Below are 14,811 nucleotides of genomic sequence, written 5' to 3'. Positions count from 1 at the left end.
ATCTATTTAACTTCTCAAAAATAAAAACTTTGATTGGGATGTCATCTGTAGGTACATTTTAAGCACCTGGGAAATTACACACACACACACACACACACACACACACACACACACACACACACACACACACACACACACACACACACTCTTTTGAATTATTTACACAAAAATTCTAACACGGAGTACCCTTCAAGTAGAACAACAAATTAAATCATCATCATCATCATCATCATCATCATCATCATCATCATCCTCCATATGACACACCCAGGCAGTACATTTACGATATGTGATTAATGTCCTGACCTATTTAGCGGAACCCGAAACCCCACCACCCCCACCACTCTATGGCACAAGTCGAGGAATTTGCAGCCTACACGGTCGCAGAACTGTCTGAGCCTCTGATTCAGACCCTCCACTCGGCTCTGTACCAAAGGCTCGCAATTGGTCCTGTCGACGATGCTGCAGATGGTGAGCTCTGCCTTCATCTAGCTAGCAAGACTGGCAGTCTTCACCAAATAGATAGCTGCCAGAAACCAGAGACAATCTCTTCTGATCCATAGACACACACGTCATTAGTGCCGACATGAGCCACCACCTGCAGTTTGCTGCACCCTGTACCCTTCATGGCATCCGGAAGGACCCTTTCCACATCTTGGATGACTCCCCCCGGTATGTACATGGAGTGCACAATGGCTTTCTTCCCGTCCTTAGCTGCCATATCCCTAAGGGGCTCCATCACCTGCCCAACATTGGAGCTCCCAATGACAAGCACACCCAACCTCTGTGATTATCCAGACCTCTCAGGAAGACTGGCCACTGCCGCAACAGGCGAGACCGCCCTTGCTGGCTCAGAAGTACTTTCAAAGTAGGCAGTACCTCAAACCTGTTACGGAGCTGTAATGGTACAGCAGCCAGCACCAACTTTTGCCTTCCGCCCAGGGGAAGTGTCGACCGGCAGGGATGTCCGAATCCGAAGGCGCAGTGGCATCAGAGATCCCAGGCGATCATACAAGTTCCAGAGACGCCAAAGCGCTCGCCTCGGGTGTCCCAATGTCACTGCGGCCCAGGTCAACAGCCTGGAGTCTATCATCCACGGCCAACACAGCTTCCAGCTGATTACGGATGGTGGCCAATTCCCCCTGAATCTGCACACAAACGGTGCAGTCCCTATCCATCGCTAACAACTTTTTTTCCTCTCTTTTATCTCACAAGCCATTCAAAACAAACAGATGATGGATGTCTATGCGAATTTGCACTACACGGGTACCAAAACGCAATGCTACAACTCTCAAATACTATAATGCGCACGAAATTTGTGAGTTAAACTATGCAAGTACCCAAAAACACGCAGAGAAATTAAGAATTAAACTATGAAACAAATAAGTGAGCTAAGAGTACGGCTTGCTGCTGCTTATTCAACAACGGCAGGGAGCTCACTCCCGAACTGTTGTAATACTTTGGGTCCCACAAGTCAGATATTAGTTTTTCCTGGGCGCTCGCTGACCAGTACTACTTCTTAAACTTTTTCTGGAAGTCTGCCCAAGACGAAAAATTCTCTATGTTCGCTGTGCCCCACTCTGACGCTTCTCCAAAAAGGTACCCCACCGCAAATTCAATCTTTTTTGAATCTTTCCAGTTCTTTTTGGCAAGGCTTGATTAAACCTTTTCAGAAAATGAGTAGGATATACTTCCCCATCTAGCTTAAACTTCGGAAACTGTCTAGATAGTCCAGAATTTGCCCCCCATTGTAGTTCGGTCATTACCTCACTGGTTAACACCATGTTAGGAGAAATCACCTTCTTGTCTACCTTATCCTGGATAATAATATAATAGAGGGAAACATTCCACGTGGGAAAAATTTATCAAAAAACAAAGATGATGTGACTTATCAAACGAAAGCGCTGGCAGGTCGAAAGACACACAAACAAACACACAAAATTCAAGCTTTCGCAACAAACTGTTGCCCCATCAGGAAAGAGGGAAGGAGAGGGAAAGACGAAAGGATGTGGGTTTTAAGGGAGAGGGTAAGGAGTCATTCCAATCCCGCGAGCGGAAAGACTTACCTTAGGGGGAAAAAAGGACGGGTATACACTCGCACACACACACACACACACACACACACACACACACACACACACACACACACACATATCCATCCACACATATACAGACACAAGCAGACATATTTAAAGACAAAGAGTTTGGGCAGAGATGTCAGTTGAGGCGGAAGTGCAGAGGCAAAGATGATGTTGAATGACAGGTGAGGTATGAGTGGCGGCAACTTGAAATTAGCGGAGATTGAGGCCTGGTGGATAATGGGAAGAGAGGATATATTGAAGAGCAAGTTCCCATCTCCGAAGTTCGGATAGGTTGGTGTTGGTGGGAAGTATCCAGATAACCCGGACGGTGTAACACTGTGCCAAGATGTGCTGGCTGTGCACCAAGGCATGTTTAGCCACAGGGTGATCCTCATTACCAACAAACACTGTCTGCCTGTGTCCATTCATGCAAATGGACAGTTTGTTGCTGGTCATTCTCACATAGAAAGCTTCACAGTGTAGGCAGGTCAGTTGGTAAATCACGTGGGTGCTTTCACACGTGGCTCTGCCTTTGATCGTGTACACCTTCCGGGTTACAGGACTGGAGTAGGTGGTGGTGGGAGGGTGCATGGGACAGGTTTTACACCGGGGGCAGTTACAAGGATAGGAGCCAGAGGGTAGGGAAGGTGGTTTGGGGATTTCATAGGGATGAACTAACAGGTTACGAAGGTTAGGTGGACGGTGGAAAGACACTCTTGGTGGAGTGGGGAGGACTTCATGAAGGCTGGATCTCATTTCAGGGCAGGATTTGAGAAAGTCATATCCCTACTGGGGAGCCACATTCAGAGTCTGGTCCAGTCCCGGAAAGTGTCCTGTCACAAGTGGGGCACTTTTGTGGTTCTTCTGTGGGAGATTCTGGGTTTGAGGGGATGAGGAAGTGGCTCTGGTTATTTGCTTCTGTACCAGGTCGGGAGGGTAGTTGCGGGATGCAAAAGCTTTTCCCCTAAGGTAAGTCTTTCCGCTCCCGGGATTGGAATAACTCCTTACCCTCTCCCTTAAAACCCACATCCTTTCGTCGTTCCCTCTCCTTCCCTCTTTCCTGATGAGGCAACAGTTTGTTGTGAAAGCTTGAATTTTGTGTGTCTTTCGACCTGCCAGCGCTTTCGTTTGGTAAGTCACATCATCTTTGTTTTTTGATAAATTTATCCTGGATAAGTTTGAATTCTTTCCATAAATTATCTATGCCTCTCTTAGTATCATTAAGTTCTGAAGCTAAATTTGAAGAGACGTTGTCGGGACTTACCCTCTCGGCAACTTTTCGGTCAATTATTTCCTCTACCTGTTCCTCCAGATTACTTATATTTACTTTGTCTGAAGTGGCTAGTTTCTCTTTAACATTTCGTTCCATGTCATCTACTCGAATGGTCACACTTGAAATTTGAGATTAGTCCAAACTCTCTTTTAAGGTGTGCAACCGTGCTTTATAGCATCAAAAGTAACACTGCATACGCTTGGAAATGATCCTAACTTTTCACTAAGTTCAGTTTCTACATTATTAAATTTATCTTCAATATCAAATTCTAGTTTTTTATCTAAGTACTGAAATTGGTTATACTGTGTCCAACTTAAGTCAGTGAACAGTTGGTTTACATGAATTGTCAGGGAATTACTTAATTCGTTCTTTAAATCTAATTTCAAACTCTCCACTTTATCATTTAAGGCATTGAACTTAGCATTTAAAACCTCACCCTGTGCTTCTAGTTTTTCACTTAAAGTAGCACTTTGTTCCTTTCTTATACCAACTGAATCCACCTACCGTTCAGCTAATCTATCATTTAACTGAGTATTTACTGAATCTAACTTAAGACTTAGTTCTTGTTTTAAAGTAGCTGAATTTAACTGTAAACTCTGAGCTTCTAGATTTTTATTTAAGTAGTAATTTGGGTGTTTTGAGCTTTGATTAAATTCACTGCTTCAGACCAGTCTGGCATTTCCCTAGTCACTCTAATAGCTGTGGCTAGTTCTGTTAGTTGCTGTTCTTGATCCACATTCTTCCTACTTTTAGATTGGGTTATCATTAAAAATAAAATTCACCTCAGAGTATAATAACTATACTAAAAGTCTATTATTGAACAGTGTCCTTAACTTCACACTCAATTAACTGTCTTTCACTCACCCGGCATAGAGTTTTAGGTTGCATTGGTGAGCAGGCTTGCAATCTGCGCCGGTGAAATGAAAGGTTAGTTTTAGCGTCGGTGAACAGATTTGTAGTCAGCACCAATGAGCAGCAGCTGGCGTCGTTGGTGTCGGTTGCTGGTTATAGGGTCCACACCCCCGCCATGTGTGTGCGGGCTGCTTACTCCTCACACTGGATCTTCGTTATTGAATAGTTCTCGCCGTAACTCTTCTTAGTCTAAACTGTTGAAATTTTCCTTGCGCCTTTTCTTATATTATATTTATTAATCTTCACTCCTTTTTGCTGTTTATGCAGAATCCAACTCTGTGAATCATTTCCCTGTCTCGTTACTAATGATTGCTATGGCAACTCACAATATCCTTTTATCTTTATTTCATTTCGAAATTCCTCTTTCTTCGAGTCTTGATCATGTCGGTCACCACGTTCTAACGGTTTTGGTGACAAGAGAAGCGGTGCAAAGCTGGATTGTAATCTTCACACTTCTCTTACTGCAGTTGACTTACTTGAAACTTTTAGCTGATCCTCTTCTCTGGATATGCGGCTGCATCGATCATCACTGGTTAGAGGAACTAACAAATACTCTCTCTCTCTCTCTCTCTCTCTCTCTCTCTCTCTCTCTCACTAGAAATACCTCAGTGACCTCATACTTACAGTTCAATTCAGGTATATTTTCATCTCCACAAGTTTCACATAAACATACAAATTCTTGTAAGTCAACTATGACAACACCCGTTAGATACAATTAAACATAACCACAATTGTCTGGTTTTAACAAACAAATAATTTATAGATATCCCCTGTGACTTGCTTGGTTCAGAGCTAAGATATGAAGTAAGTTAAAGGTCTATAGACAAATGTTCATTTTTCTTTTTTTTTCCAACAATCCCATTCACTAATACAGCAAAGAGTAGCATTTAATTACTCCATGTCCTCTTCCACAGCGTCTGTGGTGCTTAAGGCAAACACTTGTCGGTGTCGCTTTTCTAACGCAGCTCCTGTTTTCCCTTGACAAACGTCAATCCTGCATACACAGACATGTGTTGTGCAGTAAATAGGCTCTCTCTCCAACTTATCTCTAGTTTTCGAGGCGGCAGAAAGTTCAGTGGTTCCAGAATTTACGTGTAAATTCTTAAAGCATTAAAATTGCCTCAAAACAGTATAAGAAAATCACACAGAATTGATACAAGTCATCAGGCTAACAATGTGAATCAGAGTTTTCAAGTGCAAAAATTCAATTTTTTTTCTTAATTTGAGTGTGCCACATTTATAATTGAGCTAAATGGTGATTTGTGTATCTTTCTCTTCTTTACTTTCTAAACTGAAAAAAAGAGTAATGAACTACTGGAATAAATCTAACCTGTAAAATCGAAGAGCTACCTCTGGTTGGTCTGTATAAAAGTGTTGCATCCCTATGCATGCTATAGCCTCAACATGGGTGGCATCTTCCTTCAGAATGTCTTTATAATATTTTACAGAGACTGTTATCTTGTTCATGCCCTCAAACAACCTGCAACAAAAAACAAAAATCGATAACCAGACCAAGTAATATATTTTATTAATGAAAGTTGTTCACATGTCTATATTTTAATTTTTTGTTGAGTTTATATGTACAGTACTTCAGAAAGAAAACTCCTTCTTCAAGGTTCAGGACTCAATGAACCTCTATACATCACGTGATGAAGCAGTTTACCTACATTTTTCATGTAAAACTTCTTCACCATTTACCCATCTACATCGTTTCAACTTAAGCACACAAACTGATCATCAGAAACATTGGTCACTCCTTACCTATAAATATTTACAACTCACATTCTAGAATGCAGGTAATAGCTATGGGATGATCAGAACAGTGATTTTTTTTTTTTACTTTATGTATCTCAATTCAGTAGTTCTCCACTATATGTGAATAAAGTGGCCAGAGGCTGTGGCCATGTGTGCGAGGGTGGCACTTGTGGGAATGTGTTTGTGCATGTTTTCTATTTCGGAAGGACTTTGTTCACAAGGTTATATATTTGAGCAGTTTCTCTCATTTTGCCAATCTTTGACTCAATGCCTCCCCTATGTGGTGAGTAACAATCTGTCCTTTCTGTATTGCTGTTATTCCATCCTGGATTTTACACTGCTTAAAAAATAAAGTACTTTATTATACTTCTTACAAACTTTCAATGACTGAACAGCTTACAATATACATACAACTAGCAGTCTTCATTGCTAGAACTAGCATGTCTTTATTGCTAGATATTTTGAACAATAATGATAAAGTAAACAAATAAAAAAATATACTTGGATGGAATGAATCTGCTAAGTTTTGGATTTACTCACCCTGGTTTAAAGTTTCATTTAATTCTTATTATTAACTCACACAACACTTCTCAGTTTCTAATAGCCTCATCATCAAAAGCACTGAAACCCTAATTTTCTTACCTTCTTATGAAAATCGCAAGTGGCATGCAAACAGTGGAATGAGTAGACATAGAAGTTAGTAATGAATCTGTGCAGGGGTATACTGAGAAAATCGAGAAGGCAGTATCTCACCACAAGTGGCCCCACAGATTAGATGTGGTTTTCGTTCCATAGACCAAAAAATGGCTCTGAGCACTATGGGACTTAACTTCTAAGATCATCAGTCCCCTCCCAAAAAATGAGATGATTCTCTTGGGTGTGAAACATGTCAGAAAGTATAACATAAAACATTTGAATATAATACTTATTACCCTCATCATTTGTCAGGAGATTGTCGAAAATGTGAATACAATGCGGTAAACTGGAACAGATAATATTCACAGAATTAACACGCTATCAGAATAAAACATTGTTATGCACTTTTAATAAATCTCGACTGTTGTGACCAAGTGCTGTCAAAACTAAAATCTAGCAGACATTTTTACTTAAGCTGGTTTAACAGTCTCTGTTAAGATATTGATCTAGAGTAGAAGGAGTTCCCTACCAAAAAGTCTTTCGAACTACGTTTAAACCGTGCTTTATCTGAAACCAGGTTTTTAATGGTTGCTGGCAATTTACTGAAAATGTATGTTCCTGAATATTAGACCCCTTTTTGGACCAAGGTAAGTGATTTTAGGTCTTTATGTAGAATGTTCTTATTCCTAGCACTGATACTATGTATTGAGCTGTTGGTTGGAAATAGAGATGTATTACTTGCAACAAATTTCTTTAAGGAATTAATATACTGAGAAGCAGTGGTTAGAATACAAAGTTTTGGAACAGATTTCTACATGATGTTCTTGAATTTACAACACAAATGATTTTTATCACACGCTTTTGCACCCTAAAAACTTTTTGCTTGGTTTGATGAGCTGCCCCAGAATATGATCCCGACATGCAGCTTTACTGTATGATTAAATGATGATGGCGTCCTCTTGGGTAAAATATTCCGGAGGTAAAATAGTCCCCCATTCGGATCTCCGGGCGGGGACTACTCAAGAGGACGTCGTTGTCAGGAGAAAGAAAACTGGCGTTCTAAGGATCGGAGCGTGGAATGTCAGATCCCTTAATCGGGCAGGTAGGTTGGAAAATTTAAAAAGGGAAATGGATAGGTTAAAGTTAGATATAGTGGGAATTAGTGAAGTTCGGTGGCAGGAGGAACAAGACTTTTAGTCAGGTGATTACAGGGTTATAAATACAAAATCAAATAGGGGTAATGCAGGAGTAGGTTTAATAATGAATAAAAAAAATAGGAGTGCGGGTTAGCTACTACAAACAGCATAGTGAACGCATTATTGTGGCCAAGATAGACACAAAGCCCATGCCTACTACAGCAGTACAGGTTTATATGCCAACTAGCTCAGCAAATGATGAACATCGAGTATAGATTTAAGTGTCAGGAAGTCGTTTCTGAAAGTATTTGTATGGAGTGTAGCCACAGAAGAATGCTGAAGATACGGTGGGTAGATCACGTAACTAATGAGGAGGTATTGAATAGGATTGGGGAGCAGAGAAGTTAGTGGCACAACTTGACTAGAAGAAGGGATCGGTTGGTAGGACATGTTTTGAGGCATCAAGGGATCACAAATTTAGCATTGGAGGGCAGCGTGGAGGGTAAAAATCGTAGAGGGAGACCAAGAGATGAATACACTAAGCAGATTCAGAAGGATGTAGGTTGTAGTAGGTACTGGGAGATGAAGAAGCTTGCACAGGATAGAGCAGCATGGAGAGCTGCATCAAACCAGTCTCAGGACTGAAGACCACAACAACAACAACAACAAGACATAATAGAATGAAAGCAAGCAAAGTATGCAAGTTTTTTTTATATAAATATATCTTCTACATCTGACATTATTCTCACTGCAAATGCAGACTTGTTTAGGTGCTTAAGCAATTCTGTAGTATGCCCCTCCCCACTGAATTTATTATCAAGTTGTAATCATAGAAATTTAACACTGTCAACTACTTCTGCATGTCTTCATATGTCATACACATGCTGGAAGGAAATCTCTTACAGGTTTTGAACTGCTTGTAGTGGGTCTTCTTGAAGTTTAATGACAGTGAATTATCTTTAAACCATTTATTAATATCACTGAAAATTTTATTAGTAGCTGTTTCTAAATATGTGCTTGACTTGCTACTTATTGCAATGTTTGTATAATCTGCAAACAAAACAAACTTAGCATCTGGCAATGTAACAGATGACAGGTCATTAACGCACACAAGAAAAAGCAATGGACCCAAGATGGAATCTTGAGGAACACCACATGTAATTAACTCCGAGTCAGAAGAAGACAGACTGCTTACTGCACAGGTATTTTGCAACGACACTTGGTAGCCCTAGTGCACTTAATGCGGACAACTAGACAGTTTTTGTCACTAACAGAAAGTGGATAGTCCCATGTTCACCAACATGTAGAACCAGGCTAAAAAATTTATGACCTCAACATCTGCACCCATGTCAATGTATCTTGATCTTGCTGAAATGCATTTTTAACAATGGAAAATCCAGGATGGAATAATAAAAATATTATGAAAAGGACAGCTGGTACTCAACATATAGCAGAGATACTGAGTCGCACTTAGGCACAACAAAAAGACTTTCAGCCAAAAAGGCCGTCATCGGAATTAAACACACACACACACACACACACACACACACACACACACACACACACACACACACACACATAAAAGTGCAACTCACACATACATGACATGACCATAGTCTCTGGCTGCATAGGCAGCTATCCTTTTCATAAAACTGAAATTCATTTTTGCTGTATGATAAATTTCAAGGAGAAAATTTTACAGACAGGACTGGACAGGAAAGACAAACACTGCGAACCATAATGGCTGTTTCAACCAATAATTCGACTACAAAGATAGAAAACAAAAGCATCTCATTTTAAAGCAAGGAAGATTGTTGTGTGTGATTTACTAAAGCCATGAAAGAAGATAGAACAATCCTTCTGGTGTAGACTTTTTATTATTTTACAGAATGAGGTTGAGACTTAGTTCAAGACAATCGTGAATAAGTGGTTCTTGTTTTTGGTATTTTGTGATATGGCTGGCCAGAGCTTATGATAACGTGAAATCACAGCATTGGAAAGAAAGGTTGTTTCAACTGGATCGCCTCTTAAACTTATCTGTGGAATTAAATCTTTGCTGCCAGACACAACAAATCTATGTTAAGCACAGTGTAAATACTACTGGGCCTCAGATAGTTGACAGTGCTCTCTCCAAGGGTGGCATTCTGAGCCCTCTCCTGTGAATAGCATACAAGCAAGACCTTGAAAAATGTTTTACACCAAGGGTAACTACCTTAACAGTTTGCTGTATTTAACAAGCTGCTCCCATGAAACAGCAAAAGAAATTACGTACGATTTCATAGAAAATTTTAGAATTTGGCTGAAAGGCACTGGTCTAAATTAATCCCAGAAAAATCATACAAAGATATTTTTATGTAGAAAGTGGTTCCACAGTGCCCCAATTATATGCTGCATGGAGGAACACACATCTCATTCTGGAGTCAAGTTTATAACATGAGAACTGTCTCAACATTAGTTAGGATAGCACATGTAAATTATGGGTTTGTTTATAAACAACTTTTATGCTATCACCTTATGCAATGCATTTTGGAAAATGATTCCCATTTTCAAGTGCATTTTTCTCAGTGTATTATTCCATTTTTTGTAATGTTTTTGGTGTGAGTTCCTGCATTGTTCTATTGACTTTAAGTTTTCTTATGGTCAGTTTGTGCAGAGTCTCACACAGGTTGAACATCACACACAATTTTCTGTGCACTGTATACATTCAGAATAACAAACTTACATAAACAATGTGTAACTGTTTGTTTATGTAAGTCCTTTTCCTTCTGCCTGAAGGAGGAGCCACTGGCTCCAAAAGCTTGCCCATTACAACCGTCTTTTATGTGTTTGTTCTGCCGCCTCTTGGTGAGTAGATTTTTTATCTATCCAGTTAAATTATTTTGCCAAAAATTGATTGTTTTTGTTTTTATATGTGTAATGTATTTGATGTATCCTACACAAGTATATTAAACGGCCCTAAGGCAAATAAACAGAACTATGTATTTTAGAACTGGTGATGTCGTGTCACAATGCTTTGATGAGTTTCGTTCCCATCATCTTCAAGCAAAGCCATACTTGAAGATGATGAGTATGAAACTGAACTGAGGGTGTATATTGATCTTTTCTGCAGATATCCTCCATTCCTGAAGCTTTATATGTAACCTGGTGATCGGTGTTTCCTAAGAATTTATATACCAGTCAGGACAATGCACCAATGTGGCTTCCTTTCTTGTTCTACAGTATTCTATGTTCATCTAATAATTATATCAAGAATTTAATCTGATGTCAGTGCCCCACCTGGCTATTTCTGTTGTAAGTGTCACTTCATTAGGAAAGTACTCGAGTCCTGTCTTGCAAACATCGAGTGCTGTCAGAGGCTGATCCAGACGAATATAAACCCTTGCCAACCTCAAAAATGTTTCGACCGTCTGTTGCCACTTCAGAGCTGAACGAAACTGTTGCTCTGCATCTCGCATCAGGCCCATTACAAAGTAACATTTCCCAAGTTGTACTTTCCACCACCAGTCTTTGAACAAAGAGGCCTCAGTTGCCTGCACAGCAAGTTCCATAGCCTGTAACAAGTATGATAGTGAGTAAACACAGTAACATCTCCAGAGAAGGTAACACTCTTAGTATTATCCCATCACATAATAGTATATACCCTCAATTTGTACAAGCTACAAATTTCTCTTGCACCACAGTGGGTTTGCTTCAACATTCCAGTGAGTAAAATCCCATACCCTGCAGTTCAGTTTCATACTCATCATCTTCAAGTATGGCTTTGCTTGAAGATGATGGGAACGAAACTCGTCAAAACATTGTGACACGACATCACCACCACTTGGCTGACCACCCGAGAAGATTGGAATATGATGAGATAGCCTGCAATCACAAGGAATTGTGTTTAATAAATATGTGCACAGAAGAAACTGACTTGTTTCTCAATGGCACTTATCCCCCACTGATTGTAAAGAACACATGTGACCACTGCATTCCGTTAACTTTCTGTCAAGGCTTCCATCTGAGGGGACGATGACTAAAGTAATGAGTTCTCTCCTAACAGGAGACTGAGAGGATGATAACAACTTAGATAGGGCAACGACCTTGTTGAAAATCATTGATGTGGTCTGTTGTTACCTATTTCATGAGACACTAAATATATGAGGAGTGAGACGGGGTGCCATTAAAATTTCCTTTATCATAGTGTTTATGATTCGAAGTACAATTTGTAATAATTAACAGAAAACTAGCTATGACATGAAAGATTGTTTCCACTCACCAAAGATGGCATGTTGAATTGCAGACAGGCATGACAAAAATAATGTTACACATTAAGCTTTCGGCTGAAGGCCAGTCTGGCCCGAGCAGCCACAGATAGTGCTTATGTACATGGGAGGAGTGCCTGCTTCTGTAAATGCAACTGTGTTTCTCTTTTCAGATGAAGGCTTCGGCAAAAAGCTGAATGTGTAACAAATTTTTCATTGTGGGTATCTACAACTCAATGTGTCATCTTTATGGCGAGTAGCAATGTTTCCTTTCCATTATTGTTGACATTCCTACCTGTACTTTCTGTCAGATTCCTTACATTATTACTTTAGTATATACCATTCTGGTTGGCCCACAGATGTGTTAAGCAGATCTTATACTGCTCTGCAAATGGATGTAGCCTTTCCATTATGAATTAGTATTTGTACCCCATTTTTGTTTTTATGATCAAGTTTAGCAGTCATTTGTTCAACTTTCGCAAATTTCTATGGCAAGGACTGAATCCTGAGAATGACAACAGTGAAAGCTTAGGAACTACAAATGAAATTTCACTATGTTAGATTCTACTAAAATTTCCCAGCAGCTGCTGAATGCAGGGTTCTGTGTGTATATTTAATGTAGGTGGTGAAATGCAGGTTCACAGTGTCCTATATGAAGTGTTAAATCAATTTCTCTTCAGTAAGGTGCTCTATTCATGTGTCGCTATAGCTTTTTCAGTGCTCAAAGCAATGGGATGGATGGCAGAGGGACTTTGTTGTCTTAAACATTGGTACAACATAGTAATGTTTGAATAGGTGAAAAGAAAAGACAAGTACAAAACCATCACATTACAGGGGCAAAATTTATTGTATTTTCTTGATTATGGGGTGGAGGACAGGGATCAAGAAGGCATTAATATTATTAGCAAACCTCATCTGCCAGAAAGAGAAATGGATAGAGATGTGCAAGCCCAGTGTGGCAAAAATGCATAAAAGGGTGAGAGATACATAAACTCTGATTGTATCTGCCAGATGATAGATTTTCTCACATGCTCCAGAATGGCCAGTTACTTGTTTGTATGTTCCATAGATGATAATTGAGAGCTTTCATTATGATACAGAACAAGTCAGTTTTACAATTATAGTTTATTTTCCAAACGAAAAATGTGGCAGCTTGCTGACCCTTTACATGATAACTTCGGAGGTTGTTTCTTTCCCTGCGTATAATAATTTATACTTAACTATGTTCAAATTATTAAAATTCTCTAGGCTATTATGCATTGGGCTGTTATCTAACAGAACACAGAAGACAATGGCATTATAGTCCAGGGAATTTTAGTAAATTTAACCTTTTCAGTGCAGAAAGTTTGTTAATTTTATCATCCATTAATTTTTTTTACATTAACTTGATAGATGATAAAAGATTTTTACACCTCAGTACATCACTCTTTTCTGTGCCACACTAAGGCTGAGTGATTGGTATTTAAAATGGTTCTCCTTACAGTATTATATTTAAGTGTCAGTACACCCAACTGTTTAAAGGCCTATGTACAAGAGGTTCTGGAGTAAGCATCACATAATATTCTTACTACAGGCTTCTGTGCAACAGATTTTGCTTTCCTAAATGATGAGTTACCCCTGAAAATGATGCCATAAGGCATAAGTGGGTGAAAGTAGAAAAAGTAAGACAACATTTTTAAATTTTCATCTCCAAAATATGATATTATCAGAAATGCAAAAGTTGTAGAGTTGGTACATTGTTGACGATTTGTATATTGCGATTTCCAGTTCAGTAAGTAGCTTGCAATAAGTAGCATGTCAAGTACAGATTTAGAACTGGATCCCAATCAAACTTCCACTGTCATCAATAAATAGCTTAAAGCTAATTCACTGTCATTAAACTCTGAGAAGATCCATTATATGCAGTTCAGAGCCTGTAAGAGATTTCCTTCCAGGATATGTATAACTTATGAAGACAAGCAGATTGAGAGGTTGACATTGTTAAATTTTTGGGATTACAACTCAATAATAAATTCAGTTGGGAAGGGCACATCACAGAATCGCTGAACTACCTAAACAAGTCTGTATCTGCAGTGAGAATGGTGTTAGATGTAAGTGATATATAAAAAACTTGCATACTTTCATTCCATTATGTCATATGGGATCATATTCTGGGGCAACTCATCAAACTTAGCAAAAAGTTTTTAGGGCAAAAGCGGGAGATAAGAATCATTTGTGGCGTGAATTCAAAAACATCATGTACAAACCTGTTCAAAAACTTTGTATTCTAACCACTGCTTCTCAGTATATTAATTCTTTAAAGAAATTTGTTGCAAGTAATACATCTCTATTTCCAACCAACAGCTCAATACATAGTATCGATACTAGGAAGAAGAACAATCCACATAAAGACCTAAAATCACTTACCTTGGTTCAAAAAGGGGTCCAATATTCAGGAACACACATTTTCAATAAATTGCCAGCAACCATTAAAAACTTGGTTTCTGATAAAGCACAGTCTAAACAGAGTTTGAAAGATTTTTTGATAGGCAACTCCTTCTATTTATAAATGAGTATCTTAACAGGGACTGTTAGACAAGCTTAAGTAAAAATGTCTGTCAGATTACAGTTTTCAGAGCACTTGGTCACAGCAGTCAAGATCAGGTATTATGTGTATGATAAATTTATTAAAAGTGCATAACTATGTTTCATTCTAACAGTGTATTAATTCTGTAAATATTAGGGTAGTGAGTATTATATTCAAATGTTTTATGTTTATTATGTTACACTTATTG

The 14,811-nt window shown here is 39.1% G+C and overlaps 1 protein-coding gene across 1 annotated transcript in view; it reads right to left on the bottom strand.

The window, feature by feature from the left end:
- LOC124802865 (tetratricopeptide repeat protein 8) overlaps positions 1–14,811 on the bottom strand; it is a 62,371-nt gene that overhangs the window by 43,552 nt on the left and 4,008 nt on the right. The window contains exons 4-5 of the mRNA XM_047263904.1: positions 11,070–11,344; positions 5,597–5,746 (exon numbers count right to left, since the gene is read on the bottom strand). Coding sequence (XP_047119860.1) covers positions 5,597–5,746; positions 11,070–11,344 — 425 coding nt within the window. The remainder of the gene's footprint in view (positions 1–5,596; positions 5,747–11,069; positions 11,345–14,811) is intronic.

This window comes from Schistocerca piceifrons, chromosome 6 (assembly GCF_021461385.2).
Source record: "Schistocerca piceifrons isolate TAMUIC-IGC-003096 chromosome 6, iqSchPice1.1, whole genome shotgun sequence".
Lineage (NCBI taxonomy): Eukaryota > Metazoa > Arthropoda > Insecta > Orthoptera > Acrididae > Schistocerca > Schistocerca piceifrons.
This window is presented reverse-complemented; position numbering and strand designations above follow the sequence as displayed.